This window comes from Bicyclus anynana, chromosome 13, assembly GCF_947172395.1.
Source record: "Bicyclus anynana chromosome 13, ilBicAnyn1.1, whole genome shotgun sequence".
NCBI classification, from domain to species: Eukaryota; Metazoa; Arthropoda; class Insecta; order Lepidoptera; family Nymphalidae; genus Bicyclus; species Bicyclus anynana.
This window is the reverse complement of record NC_069095.1, coordinates 16,150,152-16,168,091: the sequence shown is the minus strand read 5'-3', so window position 1 is coordinate 16,168,091 and position 17,940 is coordinate 16,150,152. Positions and strand designations below refer to the sequence as shown.

At 34.8% G+C, this 17,940-nt stretch overlaps 1 protein-coding gene across 1 annotated transcript in view; it reads left to right on the top strand.

The window, feature by feature from the left end:
- LOC112047335 (exostosin-2) overlaps window positions 1-16,462 on the top strand; it is a 33,842-nt gene extending 17,380 nt beyond the window's left edge. Inside the window, exon 8 of the mRNA XM_024084426.2 lies at window positions 423-16,462. Within this exon, the coding sequence (XP_023940194.2) occupies window positions 423-644 (222 nt within the window). The 3' untranslated portion in view covers window positions 645-16,462. The remainder of the gene's footprint in view (window positions 1-422) is intronic.
- Window positions 16,463-17,940: the final 1,478 nt, after the last annotated feature.

Below are 17,940 nucleotides of genomic sequence, written 5' to 3'. Positions count from 1 at the left end.
TCTGCGAACGTCGTGCAACTGGGGCCGTACCATCTGCGACGGGCTTCCTGCAGCTTATCTCCGATGTCACGGACACTGAGCCTACTGCAGATGTGCTCGTTACGTTAGATCTATTCATCATCAGCATTATAAACCCATATTCGGCTCACTGCTGAGTTCGAGTTTCCTCTCAGAATGAGAGGGGTTAGGTCAATAGTCCACCACGCTGGCCTAATGCGGATTGGCAGACTTGACACACGCAGAGAATTAAGAAATTTCTCTGGTATAGAGGCTAGTATGCACACAACTGAAAAGTTGCAGGTGCCTGGCCTGGACGGGATTCGAGCCCACGCCCTCCGGAATCGGAGGCAGAGGTCATATCCATTGGGCTATTGTTAGATCTATTAGAATGTATAATTTAAAAGACTTCTTGTACATTCCAGGTGACCCCCCGCAAAAAGTTCAAATGCCCCGAATGCACGAACACGGAGATGCTGTCAGCGGACGCGCGTCACATGTCGCAACGCTCTGCGTGCGTGGAGCGGTTCGCGCGCGAATACGGCCACATGGCGCTGCGGGCCGTCGAGTTCCGCGCCGACCCCCTGCAGTACCGCGAGACGGCGGCGGGGGTCCCGCACGCGTACCCCGACATCGGCGCGCTGTGAGGTGAGATGGGGTGGGCCCTCGCAGTATATAGGCAGGCACGCATCTAACGCCATTTGTTAGCATATAGTCAAAGTAGACAGTACAAGATCCGGCATGAGGAACATATACCCTCATCTTTTATTTATTTGGGATACAAAATAAATTATAGAAAATATTTACATTGACACATTGTACATAGTTGCCTAGTCAAATAGCGGCCGGATAGTATTAATTGATTATTATTATTTATTTTTAATTTATTGAATTTCCTTCGCTCATTGGTTAATTTAAAAAAAATCGTACACTAGTTAATAGTAAATGAAAAGTTAACACCCAAAAGAAGTGAAGTAAAGGTTGCCTGCTTTCACTCTGCAACTGTGGGGTTGCCAGGTATACTCAGTCCAGTAATGTTATTTATATATTCTCCTCAGTTATTTAGTCATCTAATATGTCAAATAAAAACTTATTTTATGCTTCATTTAATAGTATTGTGTTGCCTTTGATTTTGTTCATAGTTTCCTAAATTTTGTATGAAAAATGTGTTTGTCTGCAATTTAATTAGGCAGCCTATTTGCAATGTGTAACTGAACGTTATCTATCATTTATTTCTTATCACTAATGAATAACCGATGAGGGTATATATTTCTTATGCCGGATCTTAGACTATTATTGTTGCTTTGTGTGCCCATTGCACTACTCGCGCAAATAATCATGACATCTCGTACTAGTCCTTTTGCGCCAATTAAATAGGGAGCGGTGGGCAGGACGAGTAACGTAGCCACACTACGTCTGCAGTTAGTTGCTGCGCTACTACTACTGTCGCAGTGGTGTGCACAAGATTTTAACTAGGGTAGGCACTATAGGTACAAATTGTACAAAATAAAAAATACAGCCCCATTTACAGCTACTCGATGAGTCTTCAGAAACAGTGCATTTTTGTATCTGTGAAATGCACTCCACTGTATATGTCGATCAGTGGCGTGCGTAAGGTTGTCAATCAGGGTATTCTGTATAGTCTGACAAGTTCGTTAATGATACTCCCATGATATGCGTTCGACGGGGGAAAATACTGCGCGGGTGTGAAATCGTGCGTGCGGGGAATTAAGGTGTATCAGTCGTGGGTTTTTCACGCCTCCCGGCCCGCGCGGACTATCAGGAGTTTTACGAACGAAGTTGCCTAGCTATAATGCCTAGTTCAGACTACTTTAGTATTTAATAGGCCGTACAGACTACTTTAGTATTTTAGTTGAGTACGAACAATTTTTGGGCGGTAAATCCAAAAACTGTTCGTACCTTAGGGTATGCAGTACTTTAATGCATGTATGAAGTGCACGCCACTTATGTCGATAAAATATGACTGAAAATGTAAACTTAGTATGTAGAGAATACTGTGGAGGGCCCACAGATGGTTAATATATGGAGATCGGACAATAAATAATCGCAAGAGAAAATTCGTAAGGCTGTACGCGAAGTAAAAGAATGGGAATCGTCCCCCCACTACCAGGGTATGTAGAATTAACTGCCAACTAGTTTTATTTTTCACGTGAAATGCTTTGGGCCTTATTTATAAAATTTTATAAAAAAAATAGGAGATGTCCGAAATTGGGCCCACTTTTCAGAATGATACAGAAATTAAAAATGTACTAACAATCTTTTATATTTTACTAGATTACTCCTTTAGACTCTTAGCCAAAATAATATTCGCTAACAGGGAAAATAAGCTGTTTTCATTATTTTCACACCGATCGTAGTGATTTATGTATCCTGTTTGATGTGTCACTGATTGTCAGTTGTCTTTGCCAACGCGGGCTGTCAATGTCAAAGTCAATCAATGCATGAGATGTCATTGTCAATTATTATGTCAAATGTTCTGTTTAAAAAATTGACAGTTTTCCGTTTTTTCGCTCACGGGTAACCTTGGTTGACGCACGTGTAAGTGAGATTTCGGTGATTTTTCGGCGCTTTTTTGTGTTTTTACACAGTCTAAATATTTGATATTTAAGATATTACTAACTCTTTTGGTGGTGGTAAATTATTATAGTTTATTGTAGCTATAATTTTAAAAATTGAAGGATGGACATAGATCCGCCTCCAAAGCCCCCAGACCCGGGTCCATCCCGTAAACGACACGGAGAGGATGCAGAAGTCCCATCCTCCAAAAAACCCAATGACTCCCAATCCATTCCTTCCATACAAAATGTATATGTTCACCCATCATTTTCCGACGGCCCCAAATCATACTCATTAGATGACAAAGGTCCGTTCATTGTCCAAGTGTCACGTGATGTAGTTGACCCATCGTCTGGTGCCTCTTTAAGAGCCATAACTTTTGGCCAATTTCTGCACAAAAATAAAATAGACTCAATTGTTAAAGGTGGCATTAAAAATGTAGGGCGTAACAAAATTATTGTTGAATTTTGCTCGGCACAGAGTGCCAACTCATTTTTGACTAACCCAATATTAACACTATGTAAATACAAAGCAATTATCCTGACATACAACATTTCCAGGATGGGTCTGGTTAAAGGTGTACCAATAGAATGGACGATGGACGAATTTGTAGAGTCTATTGAGCTCCCTACTGGTTGTGGAATCGTTCTCAAGGCCAGAAGATTAAATAGGAAAACCACCAGTGAGGGTGTAACCACATGGGTGCCGACCCAGACTGTTGTAGTAACTTTCAGAGGGCAGATGCTCCCTGAAAGACTCTACTCCTACTACTCCTCTCTCCGTGTCGAAGTGTACAAATTTCCCACGATACAGTGCCAAAACTGTTGTCGGTTTGGCCACATTAAACTGGCTTGCAGATCCAAAGCGAGATGCTACAGATGTGCTCAACCCCATTCAGGTGATTCATGCCCTGTTACACAGGCTGAATCTACTTGTTTATATTGTTCTGGCAAACACTTTGCCACAGACAAGGACTGCCCTGAATTCTCTCGTCAGCAGTCCATAAAACTGGTAATGTCACAAAATAATATATCTTACATGGAAGCAGCATCTCAGTTCCCCCCTGTGCGTACCTCGTATGCAGAGGTAACAAAAGAAATGCCTTCCTCTTCCCCTAGGACTCCCTCCAGATCTCAACATCCCTCAACAACTTCATATCGCCAGACAATATTCCGCTCCCCTCGACCCCGTGCACCTCTGGGGAAAGGGTATGACAAAAGAGCTCATCAGAATATTGTTGGTGAATGTTCCTCATCCCAACCAAATGGTTGCGCTCTCAACAATAATAATGTTGATGTCCCTTCTCAGGGTCGAATTTTAGAAATATTATCAGAATTTTTAGTCAATATTATAGCTCCTTGTAGCGAAATCCCCCTACCGCCCAACGTTGCCCATAACTTATCCCAACTTTTCAAAATTCTCAATAATGGACCCAATAACCCTACTTCAATGGAACTGTAGAAGCCTACGTTCCAAAAAACACGAATTAATTTCCATCATAAATCTGCACAAACCTGTCATTGTTGCCGTCTCGGAAACATGGCTGATTCCAGGTTCTCGTATTCGGGTTCCAGGTTTCTCCTGCTTGCGGGACGACAGGGATGACGGTTGTGCTGGTAGTGCCATCCTTCTGAGGCACTCCCTTCCTTATTCCCAAATTCCTCTCCCTCCGCACAGCCAACAGTTTAATGCTGTGGCTGTTCGTTCTTTAGATATTTCTTTTGTGTCTCTGTATATTCCTCACCCTTCTTCTTCTGTTTTTCCTGAAATCCAATCTATCCTATCTTCTCTTCCCAGTCCGGTCATAGTCATGGGTGACTTCAACACTCACCACACTATGTGGGGGTGTCATGCCACTGATGGGTTTGGTCCTCTTCTTATAGATATACTGGACGATGTTAACCTTTGCATCCTCAATGATGGTTCTCCTACACGTCGAGTATATCCTGGTCAAAATCCAAAATCTGCAGTGGACCTTTCCCTCTGCTCCTCAAACCTGGCTTCCCAAATGAACTGGAGGGTGCTGCGGTCCACCCATGGCAGTGACCATTTTCCTATCATAATCTCATTAAATAATAGATCCCTTCCCATCCCCAACTATGACCCTCTTTTAAAATATAAACTTAAAAAAGCCAATTGGGCAGCATATGCCCAATCGGTTGACTGCACGATTGATTCCCTGCCAAGTCTTGAGGTGGATGAAAATACTTTGATTTGTTATGAATCTTTTCTAAATTGTCTTAAACGTTCGGCTGATTCACATATCCCAAGAAAACATCCTCCCAAAAAACACATGCTTTCACCTCCCTGGTGGGATGATGAATGCAGTGATTTATTTAGGGAAAGAACCTCTGCAGAGGAGGCATACTCGTCTTGTATGTCCCTAAGAAATTTTTTAGTCTACCAAAAACTCGATGCTAAAGCCAAAAGGGTTGTATCAAAAAAGAAAAAGTTAGGCTGGATGGGTTTCTGTGAATCCCTTAGTCCTCGTTCTCCTTCCTCTATTGTTTGGACAAATATTAGAAGATTCCGCTGTTCCCTTAACCATGTTGACCGAACTTCTAATAATCCCTCCGATTGGCTTGACAACTTTGCAAACAAACTGGCTCCACCCTCTGTCCCCAATGAGGACTTATTTCTGACTTCTACGCCAGCTCCAACCTCTGATGAAATGGATGCCCCCTTTTCACTCTCTGAGCTTCAAGTGGCTCTCAGTGGTCTAAAAGATACAACACCAGGGGAAGATGGCGTGCCTTACTCTTTCCTAACTAATCTAAATGACAAAGCTAAATCCTATTTTCTTAATATTATTAATAATTGTTTTGAATCTGGCTCTATCCCTGATTCCTGGAAATCCCAAATTGTCATTCCCTTACTCAAACCCGGTAAAGATCCTCTAAATTCAAATTCCTACAGACCCATAGCTTTGTCATCTACATTAGCTAAGGTGACAGAACACTTGCTTAAAAATAGATTGGAGTGGATAGTGGAAAGCAGAAATATTCTACCCTCTTCGCAGTTTGGATTTCGGAAGGGTATGAGCACTACAGACAGCCTCAGCATATTGACAACAGACATCCGTTTAGCCTTTACAAAAGGAGAGTACCTAGTGGGTGTCTTCCTTGATATTGCTTCTGCCTATGATAATGTCCTTCTTCCGGTACTCAGGCATAAACTGCTCAAGCTGAGTATTCCTCCGAGGATGGTACATCTCATATGTAATCTGCTATTTGGCAGATCCATTCTGGTTAAACACCAGTCTTCCTCTCTTCCCCCCCGGCTAGTCTGGAAAGGTCTTCCTCAAGGCTCTGTTCTCAGCCCTCTGCTATATAGCATATATACTCATGATTTGGAATTGTCTGTTAACAGTTTTTGTAACATTTTGCAATATGCTGACGATATAGTCCTCTATTACAGCTCAGGCAGTATAGAAGAAGTATCCTGTCGATTAAATTCTGCTTTGTATTATCTAAACCAGTGGCTGTCTGACCATGGTCTGTCTCTTTCAGTAGACAAATGTCAGGCAGTGAAATTTACCCGGAAAAGATCCCTCCCTGACTTCCCAATTTGTATTGAGGATCAACCAATCAACCTTAAAGATAATGTCAAATTCCTGGGCATTTATTTAGATAATCGACTGAACGGATTGGCTCATTGTGAATATGTGGTTAAAAAATGTGAAAAGGGCATTAATGTTTTAAGGGCAGTTGCCGGGGTCTGGTGGGGTGCTCACCCATATTCACTTAAATTATTATACAATGCCCTAGTTAGAAGTCATATGGATTACTGTTTGTTTGTTATGGATCCTTTTAACAAAGCAGGTAGCGAAAAATTAAATAAAATTCAATTTAAATGCCTTAGAATTATTCTAGGAGCAATGAAATCTTCCCCCACTAATGCCTTGCAGGTAGAATGTGTTGATCCTCCTCTATCTATCCGTCGCCAATATCTTTGTGACCGGTATGTTAGCAAAGTGTTACAGTTATCATCACATCCTCTTTGGGCCAAATTAACTCAATTATCCCGCACTCCCCACTGTCGTTACTCCTCTTCCTATTTGCTAGATAGCTTCTTGAAATTTAATAGCCTCCCTCATCCTATATCAAAATTCCAATGTAACCCACTTTTTTCCACCTCATATAAAGCTCTATTATATAACCCTCCTATCATCACAGATCTTGGCCTAGTTAAAGGAGCCCCAGATACTAGCATTAAATTTCAAGCCATTATTAATCAAAATTGGTCAAATCATCTGCATATTTATACTGATGCATCAAAGTTATCCCCAGATGGATGCGTTGGTGCTGCCTGCTGGGTTCCCAGGTATAAGATAATATTGAAATTCAAATGTCCTCCCGAGTCTTCTGTGTTCACAGGAGAAGCCACTGCTATATTGGAAGCAGTCCTGTTTGCACAGTCCCATAACATTCAACAGACGGTTATTTTTACAGACTCTTTAAGTTGTTTATTGTCCATTAAAGAAAACCCATTCAAAAGCAAATCAAGATTTCACATTATCTTAAAGATCAGGCAAGCTCTGCTGTCAAGTTATCAAAGAGGATTATCCATCTTGCTTGTTTGGATCCCAAGTCACTCCGGAATCCCTGGAAATGAGACTGCTGATTCATGTGCTAAAGCTGCTGTGCTAACTGGCTCCCTTGAACATTTTGAAAATTCTTCACAAGACTTGACTGCCCTTGCAAAAACTTATCTGGATAGATCCTGGGAGTCCTTCTGGAATGAATCAAAATTGGTGAAAGGCAAACATTATTCATCAATCCAGCCAAATATACCAAGACGTCCCTGGTTTTTCTTTCAAAAAATGACTGAACGTTGGGTTCTAACAACTATTTCCCGTTTGCGTCTTGGTCACTCATGTACACCTGTGCATCTAAACAAGCTCCGGATTAGGGATAACTCTATCTGTGAGTGTGGTTTGGATGAAGGCACTGTCACTCATCTCCTTTTTAACTGTCCCAGACTTCTTCATCCTCTCTATGACGTTCTTCCCCCAAAAGTCCCTCGTCCTTTAAGTGTTAAATGTTTGTTAATGTTTGTGTTTAGTCCATATTGTAGATTTTTATGTAAATATGTAGAATGTAATAAGATCAAATTGTAATATTGTTTATATATTTTGTTTATTAATATGTGTTATTTGTGTTGTTTTAGGTTAAGAACTAACAAAATAATATCATTTAATATTAACTATTTAGTAGATTCTCAAAATTAAATTTGTCAGCCTTCACCGAACAATCTCCATCGTGCCTCCTCCATCTACTCGACACTGGCGAGATAAACAGTGCCCAGTTGGCACAAATGAAAGCCATAAAGAAGAATTGAATTGAATTGACAGTTTTCCTAAGGATTTCACAATATTAATGTCGTATTTTGACTAAATGTGTCAAATAGTTATTAAAACTGTCGCCTGTTTGACAAAGATAACGCAATGAATATGACAAGCGGATATTGTCCACCAATTAACAATTTCTTTGAAAATTGGCCTCATGAGTTCTCTTTAATTGTCCTAATTTGTGGCCAATTTTCAGCTCTGTATCATTTGTATAATTTGGGCCCGAGTTTGTATGGAGACTCGGTTACTCCTTTAGCAATCGACTTTAAAGTACATTGGATTTGGTCTTTGCTAGGAAATTTAACTTTACATTTACTGAAGAATTAATAACTAGTTTTTGTGAGCCCTTAATTATTTTTGAAGTAAAACTTCTTTATGCACGCTTGACTTGATAAGTAAGGTATATACGTTACGAATAGTGTAATCAGGCAAAGCTAACGTACGGAAGAGCGAGAGCTAAAGAAATTTTACTTTATGTTTTCAAAGATATATTTTAATGCGAGACGTTGTTAGATCAAGTTTTTCGAGGGTTTTCATTTACTTATATAGTTATTCGAAATAATTTCAAAACAAAGTCAAGTTGAGTCAAATCAACTTTTTTTATTTGAAAAAATTTTCAAATTTATTTACACTAATAAGTGCGGAGTTCTATATGAACGCGTTTTGCATAATACTTTATGTAGTCATTTAATTTTTTGTTCATTTTTATATATTTACGCCATTTTTAGTATACGCCAAATGTCTAGTCCGCTCTGAAGTTCCTCAATAGCTCAACGGTAAGAGCGGTCGGACTCATCACCGAAGGGTGGTGGTTCCATCCCCGCCCCGTTGGTCTATTGTCGTATCCACTCCTAACACAGTCTTTCCCGATTAATTGGAGGATAATAGGAATATTGGTCATATAAAAAAAAAATGCAGTGCGTCGAACTGCGCTGGTATTATAGCCGATGAGATATGTTTTTGTATACTGCTCAGTCGTACGCCTCGTGTTCAGAGCGAACCAGAAATTTGCTGTAATTTATACAACGTTTTGCATTATTTTTATTGAGGAGTGTTATAATAATTTACAATCTTACTGTAAAGGGATTATTTTTGGAAGGCAATGTTTAAATCTGTCACTTTCATTCTTTTAAAAAAAGAAAAATAACAGGTTTAAAAATTGTATTGCAGTAAAACCGTTTTACTCGCTATTATCTGTATTTTTACTCTGTGCCATTGATCTAATGAACTGTCATATCATCACAATTTTATTCTCTGTAAGTACCATAGACTATTAATTGATTTAATTACAATATTAATAATAATAATTTTTATATTATAGACATCGCAGAGATATTTTTATATTTACTAAGTTTTATTGATATGTTTTGACGTTGTTAAAAAGTTGAGTACACTTTTTTTGATAGATGAATTTTTATACACAAATAATAATATGACATTTTATTTATTTATCGTGCATAATGATTTTGTGTAATAATGGAATCGAGAGATATTTTATTTTTATTTTACAAACATTTTATCATGGATGACATTTTAAATGATAAAAAAAAATCGAATAATATATGGATCAAATGTTTTGTTTTATGATTTACATTTGATTTCGAATATAACTGTATTTTCGAGGGTTTTTTTAATTTTTATATGTTATTCACTTGACAGTATCATGGACTATTTTTTTTTGTTTTTAACCTGTGTTTTAATGACTCTTTAGCGTTTCAACAGATAATAAATATTGAATATAGTGAAAATTACAGAGAATAATAATAGGTTGTCTAAAAACAAACCTCATAACTTGCCATTCCTTGTTTTAGTATTCTCTTAGATGATAATTTTAAGACAATAAACATTAATTAATTATTATACCCCTGTATTGATTTTATATCAATTATAAAAAGTATCAAGTGGTATATTATTATGAATTATAACAAAATAATAATAAATATATATTTAGATATAAATATGGGTCTATATAAGAAGATAGAAGTAGGTGTCGATTTTTAATGTCAATGAAATTTGAAAATTACTTACACAATGAAGGTTTTAAACAAATTACTTTTTTTATTAATTTCGTAACAAATTAATGAAGATTTGAAAAACACCACTTGATAGATTATAATCTAAGAATGTGCTGTTAATTCTAATTGCCAAAATGAATTGGTCCTATAACTGAAATATAAAAATCGTAGAAAAGAATGCCGTTTGCACCTGACATTGTTAATATATTTTAACAAAGTTTTCTCAATAATATGTGAAATAAATTTAATTTATTTTCTATTATGAGACACAGACAGTTACGCAAACAACCAATTGCAAGAAAGCTAGCGGTGATAAATTACTCGCTTTTATATAAGATTTTATAAAGGTGTCATTTGTTATTTTTTTTTAACAATATTGTTATTAATATGAAAATTCTAAATCAAATTTAGTCTGAAAAGCCCAAAATAAACTCAGACAGGTTGTTATCACCATCACAGTACAATTTTGAACAAAACACCGCCAGCTTCGTGTGTGTAGTCTACATTTCAATATGGTTTTGTGTTTGACAATAATTTTGAACTTGCTAATAAAAAAAAGCTAAATAGCATACAAGAATAAACACATATGCGTACGGAATACATAACCTTCTTTTTTGAAGTCGGTTAAAATGGTGCAAACGCGCGTCTAGTTCAACGCTTTTGTTAGGAACGTAATAAAAATGATATTCTAAAGATGTTAGTTGTATAGGAGAATTTTAGTCCATCTCTACATATCGGTGCTTGCGTGGAGGATTATTCCTAATTGTGTAGATACTATTATGACATATGTCTAATTTAGTATTTATATTTATATATATAATTTAGTATTTGTATTATGTAAATTAGTATTTGTATTGGCACTGTAGTTTAGGGAATTTGTAGAATGTGATTGATGCGTAAATAATGATGTTTGTTTTGATAAATGGCATACAAATGATGCGTTTTTTTGTGCGTCACTTTGAAGATCGCTGCATATGTAACGTATTTTATATCGGACGGGACGGGACGACAAGTTTTGGAATATCGTTTCATACAAAATGCACACGGAAGTGTACGTCACAGCTACGTAGTGCCCCCTTTTCGTCACAGCCCCGTCCGACCCTATGACATATGTCACGTCCGTTCTGTATGCAGCGACCTTTAGTCAATAACCGATTTACTGAGTGATATAACATAAAGAGTACATTTATTTTATTTTGCTACGATAAATAATAATACCGATGAAATCTACACTTGTAAGGTTTTGTTTCGCCCAATGTATTTCTATAATATTATTTTGCAACAAATAGTTTAGCTGTATACAAATTTTTGAACTAAATGATGTGTCTAAAAATTATTAAAAGTAAAGCTCGTTTCCAACGTCACTTTAAAGACATATTTTACATGTATATTTAAGCAATAAGAAAAAAAAATAACAGAAAGATGGAAAAATTAAAAGATGAAAAGTTTTACTTGTCCCACAGTTACTATTCTCTTTAAAAATGACTAAGGAATAGGTTTACATTTACCTCGGTATAAGTTTTTGTTAAGATATTTGTATACAGTTAAATACTATTCCTATATTTTTTTTTTATAAAGGTCAGCGCAAGTCATATGACACTATGCGTTTTCAGGAATTCTGCAAATAATTGTAGGTACACATAATATATAATTCTATCCACCATTGGTTTACTTCTTCCTTGTATTGTTTGTTATTTTTCGTTTTTGTTGTGGTGATAAATAAAGAATAACAAAAAAGAAAAAAAAACCGATGAAATACAGAGCGATATATGGTTTATAATTATTATATTATTTTTCTTTACATACCTACTAAGTTTGTAAAGAATGTGTTGTATAGTGCATTGCTTGATGTGCGTTGATTTTTATGATTTATGCAGCCATGCAATGTAATTGCATGCCAACTGCAAAATAAACAAAAATTTTATCAAAACTGCATTTTTTGCAGTCGACCTACAAGTTATTGTCTGTACCTGCAAGTACAGACGATTAGTCAAGTTGTATCAAATTGATCTTATATTTTAAACATAATAAAATCTTTTATTATACAAACGTAATGTATATGACTGTCAATCATAGATTAAATTGTTTTTTTTTTAATTAAAAATCGCAGCCAAAGACCTTGCCGACTAGTCTCGAAGAGTTATTTATAATTTTGCATTTAATTGATGTAAAAATACGTTTCTGTGTCGAACAGTAGGTGTTACCATCGCTATATCAAAAAAGGACTGACTGAATAATTTCCTTTTGTTGTTGGTGTCATGCGAAATGAGCGCTGAAGGTTTCAGTGTTTAGCAAGAGATTTATGTAGTAATAAAAAAACTTGCTCGCATTGAGCGGTTTATGTGTAAATCTTATTAGATTAGTTATTAGGCGTCAAATACTATATAGATGCGTGCGAGTGGTACACTAATACATTTCCACGCCTTTTCATGTAAAAATTATATACTGCGCCATTTGTCTGTCGGTGTTCCTTTTACATGACACCAACAATACATTAGATGTATTGCTAGATAGTAGATTGTGTATGTATATTGTAGATTTATATTTTTTTGTATATTAATACTACACGTGGTTTTAACAAATTTTTGCAAGTACAAGCAAAACTATTTTTAAGAATTACTAATTAATGTAACACACACTTTCTTGGTCTCAATTTCGAATAAATTTATCGGTCATAAAACTCGCCAGTTAAGGTACATCGAGTTCTAGATAGATATAGTCTCAGTTTCAATCATCAAATCAGATTATGTTATATTTGATAGTATAAGAATTATTTGGATAGAATATACATATTTGGATAGAATTTTGATTGATATCAATTGCGCGAATGTCACAGTTATAAAATAAAGTTATGATTATTTTATAAACAGTGATAAGTGATGATGTCTTTTATTAAAATTATATTTCATGATATAGTCTCGTCTTTGTCAATAATTTTTTATCAAATCAGATTGTTATATATAATCATATAAGAATTATTTGGATAGAATATACATATTTAGATATAATTTTGATTAATATAAACTGTGCTAATAAAATTATAGTCACAGTTATACAATAACATTATAATTCATTATGTTTTTTTATTAACAGAATTATATTTCATGATATAGTCCGTCTTTGTTAATCATATTTCATCAAATCAGATTATGTTATATTTGATGGTATAAGAATTACTTGGATAGAATATACATATTTGGATAGAATTTTGATTGATATAAATTGTAACGAATGGCTCAGTTATAAAATTAAATCATTATGTCTTTTATTAACGAAAAATAAAGAAATGCACGAATCGGGATTATCTCTATCTAAATATCAATGTAATGTTAACTGTCGTTTAGTGTGAACGTTTTTACTATGGCATCATCTTTTTAAATATCAACATAACTTCAGTACCGCTATTCTGTATATTTTTACGATTTGATAATATAATTCAGCAAACAGACAAATTCGTCTCTATTTCTCACTCTTTCTAACACGACTAGATAAAAAAAAAGAATTTTCAAAATCGGTCCATAATTGACGGAATTATCGCTGGACATACATAAAAAAAAAAAAAAACATACATACAGCCGAACGTAGAACCTCCTCCTTTTTGGAAGTCGGTTAAAAAGAGAGTGACGAATTCGGAATTCACTCTATTAAATGCTAAAATTTATGGGTTTGAAAGTAGGTTTTTAGTTTTGAAATAAGAGATGAAGAAGCTTTATTACAACTGATATTAATTATTATTAATTTTCACATGAACCTAACTTTGAATGAGCCCTCCAAGAGCCATTAATTTTGAATATGATTTGGAGGAGACTGATAAACGTTGTACAGTGCGACTTATAAGAGCAGAAACATTGACCTCTTATAATAAAAGGACGCACAATAATGTAGAAAATTTCACTTAAAAACTGGCCAATTTTGCTTTGACAGTTTTAGAATTATTGGTAAAGAAAAAAGGTCTTTAGATATAGTCCAATATTCAATAAAATCAAAAATTCAGAGCAAATTCTAACTTAAAGATTGAGTTTAAGGTTGAATTTGCAAATGCGACTACTTGAATTGAGTGCCAAGAAGTTGTGTTTGGCACTCATTGAGTGGGGACATATATTTGGTCGCTGATTGTGCATCCACTTTTTAATAGGAGATCGATGAGTGGAAGTTAATAAAAATTGAACTAATACACTCGCCGTATGGCAACACCACATTTACTCTCATTATCGCAAAAAACTGTCATTAATTATTATTTATAGTTTTATCAGATTTTAAAAAAAAATTTAAAGCAATAATTTAGTTAATCCTTTAATATTTTAAGCAATGTGCTTGCATCTCTTTTCTTGTTCATTCCGTCTCTTTCAATCACAAAGATTTTTTAAAATTTTTGATGAATACTATTTATTGGTTAGTATGAAAAAATAAGTGAATTCGGCCTAACCTTAGAGAGCATAGAATGAGCTTCAAGTAAACTAGATTTTTGAAAACCTTTATAAAATATGTATTAAATATAATAATTAACTGAACCATGTTTTGTCAACCATTACAGTCCAATAGTCTAATCGATCGGCTATGTGCGATCAAATAGTCCTTTTTTAAATATATATAAAATATAAGAGTAAAAATCTATATCAGAGGCAGTTGTACTAGTTTACTGCAAAGCAGTGACTATATATATTTTTTATTTGTACGGTCTCACCTGATGTTAATTAACGATGAAGTATGGAATAGTAACGTACTTAAATAAATTAATAATTAAAAAATCTTTATTGCTGTCTTGGTTTTTACATTAAATTAAGGGCATAATCAAAAATTGTATGTCTATCACAGAATGTACAGAAATGGTCGCTTTGTCATTAAATAGTACAGATCTCCTATTTACGCTAGAAACGTTTTTAAAGGTTGTGCCAAACACAACATAGTAGTATTTGAGGCGTCGACTACAATGACGTAATGCTTTGTTATGGGTGGCACGATTTTAAAATAAGGCTTTTTTTCCATTTTCTTTTTTACTATGTAAAGAACGCACAAATGTCGAATTAAAATCACTATACAACTGCCTCTGGTATAGCTACCTTTATTGATAATAATTAATTAATTATTTTAAGATATTTTATCAGACTAATTTTATTTTTTAAGATCACATTAATTATTAATATTGAACACAAGAAAATAATATAACATAATAAATAATAAATTAATTAACAAATTGTTTTCACAAGAAATATAAGGTTTTTTTTTTCATATGACAATGAAAGAAACAGAGAATTGAAAATTAAAATTAAAAAATTGATTAAAATTAAAAAATTAAAAAATTGATTAGTGTAAATATGTAATTTGTAGCGATGACGTCTATTTATATTTGTAGGAATAATAACTGTATTATTGTTTTTGGTAAATGTATTAATTTTAATTAAAATACATATCGAAAATATGAGTTCTGAATTGAAAGTGTATTTTTTGAAACTGGCTTTTCGGCTCCGAGTTCTAGTCCTTTTGCGCCTTAAAAGCCTACAATTGTAAGTTGGCCGACTAAATCTAAATTGAAAAGTTGTCCAACTGAATTGTAAAAGTACGCAATTAGCCGGTCATCTTACAATGAGCCTTTTGCCTCTAAAAGTATTAAAAAATCTGTTTGGTGCAGCACCGGGGGAAGGAACAAATGTATTTATTTATCTATTGTAATCTCCATCGATTCCTATTCTAAAATAATATACGTTTGACGTTGTTGTCAATAGATACTAATTCAAAACAAATCGACCCTTAACCGCTGGATTACCGTAACTGACATAAACCAAATTGTACAGAAAGGAATAAGGCTCATTGTATGTCTGCGGGCACTCAAAAGTAAACTAGAAACACACCAATAATTGCGATATGTATTTCAATTAAATATTTCAGTCTTTAAGGACTGGGAAAGTTTTAAAAATTAAAAAAACTTGTGAATTGAAAAGAGACTGAGTTTTTGTCCTTGCCCATAGATTTATTTTCTTAAATCGCGCTAATAGCTTCAATAGTTCAAGGGTTGTAACTTGTACTCTTATTCGAAAAGTTCTAGAATCAATCGCCTCCCGTTTTACTATTATCATTGTAACTTCTATTACGTGAAGGATATGTTAGTTTTATTAAAAAAATATAAAATACATGGCTAATTGGACATTGGTTTCATCAAAAAGACAACAAAAAGTTAATGTATTTTAAGGTGTCACATTTTAAAACTATGTGTAGAATGTATTGCCATGTATTGAAATTATTAAACTTCAAATCATGAACTTTCAACTTTTATTATAACAGTTGTAAGATGTTTATTTATGTAGATATAACTATTAAAAGTTTTTAAATCTTCCCCACTCCTGACACGGCCTAAGTCAATTTTTTCATGTTTTATTTCCTTTTTTTACATTGTAGATAAATGTTTATGATGTAAGTAGGTAAGTACTTAATAAAGTAATAATATTTGTTGCTATTATGTGTACAGCGTGTAAATAGTACATTATACATATATATTGTGAATAAAGCGATACATATCAATTTGTAAGCGTGGTTTTCTTGTTATGTTTTACCCTATCCTCTTAAAGAGAAGCTCATCTGTAACCAAGTTTATGCATTTGTTCGTAATGGATCTCTTATTTTACCAATCAGTGGCGTAGCGTGCTCTGGAGGGGTCCTGAATCTAAATTGGTTGGGGGGCCCAGAGTAAAGAAAAATTATTGCAAAAAATGTGACAGTGACTTATGACTATGTAGGATGTTTCCATTTTTAAGCTGCACGCTTAACCCGAGAAAAAATTATCATCATCATCATCATCATCAACCCATATTTGGCTCACTGCTGAGCTCGAGTCTCCTCTCAGAATGACAGGGGTTAGACTCTCTGGTATGCAGGTTTCCTCACAATGTTTTTTCACTGTTTGAGGCACGTGATATTTAATTTCTTAAGATGCACACAACTGAAAAGTTGGAGGTGCATGTCCCGGACCGGATTCGAACCCACACCTCCGGAATCGGAGGCAGAGGTCATATCCACTGGGCTATCACGGCTCTACTAAAAAAATCTCGGAAAAAATATTGCTTTTTTTAAATTTTGTGTAACTTGGAAGTGAAGCTCTATAGGCAGTTTTTATATGATTTTTTTCTTACCAATTATTGCTTTCACGTAAGGGGCCCCTGTAGTCCGGGGACCCCGTATCATTGATACAGCTGATACGGCGGTAGCTATACGCCCCTGTTACCAATATTGTACTGTAATCATTGTATGAATAAAATTAACTTATAAAATATACATATATCTACAATACAATACTCGTAAATATTTATAATTCTTGAGTATCGATAATAAATTACAACTATTTATCGGTACCCAATAAAAACACAAAATTATTAGCTTTCTTTACAGTCGTTGTGGCTGTTTTTTTAGGCGACGGCACAAAGCCTATGCCTGAAGAAACGCAGCAGGTGTGCGCATCGCATTCTGTGGGTTTTGTATCAAAAATATTAATTTTCTTTTATTTTTTTGACCCGACCTAAGTGGCCAACCAACTCTAATCTGAAATCTAGAAATCCTCTATTTATTTGCTCTTAGCCACTAGACACGAGTAGAGTAGATCTCTACGCCTTTTATTAAACACTAGCTGACGCCTGCGACTCCATCCGCGTGGAAATCGATGAATTTGAAAAATTATTTCGTATTTTTTATGATTTATGGACAAATTTTTAAAACTGTTTTAGGATTTTTAAAACTCTAAAATTTAATGACTTTCCATTCAAACTTTCTATTAATTAGTATTTATCCCCCTTCTTATTTTATTTTCGCAATAAAAAGTATCCTATAACTTCCTCCGTATTATGCTCTCAAACCGTGCCAAGTTTTGATTTGAATTCATTCAGTAGTTTCAGCGTGATGCTCAGTCAACATAAAATACGGACAGACAGTCAAAAGCCAGTTCATCAATATTATAATACCAAAATCCCACCCAAGTCTTGTTCATCAATGACAGAAATAAAATTAAAATCTTAC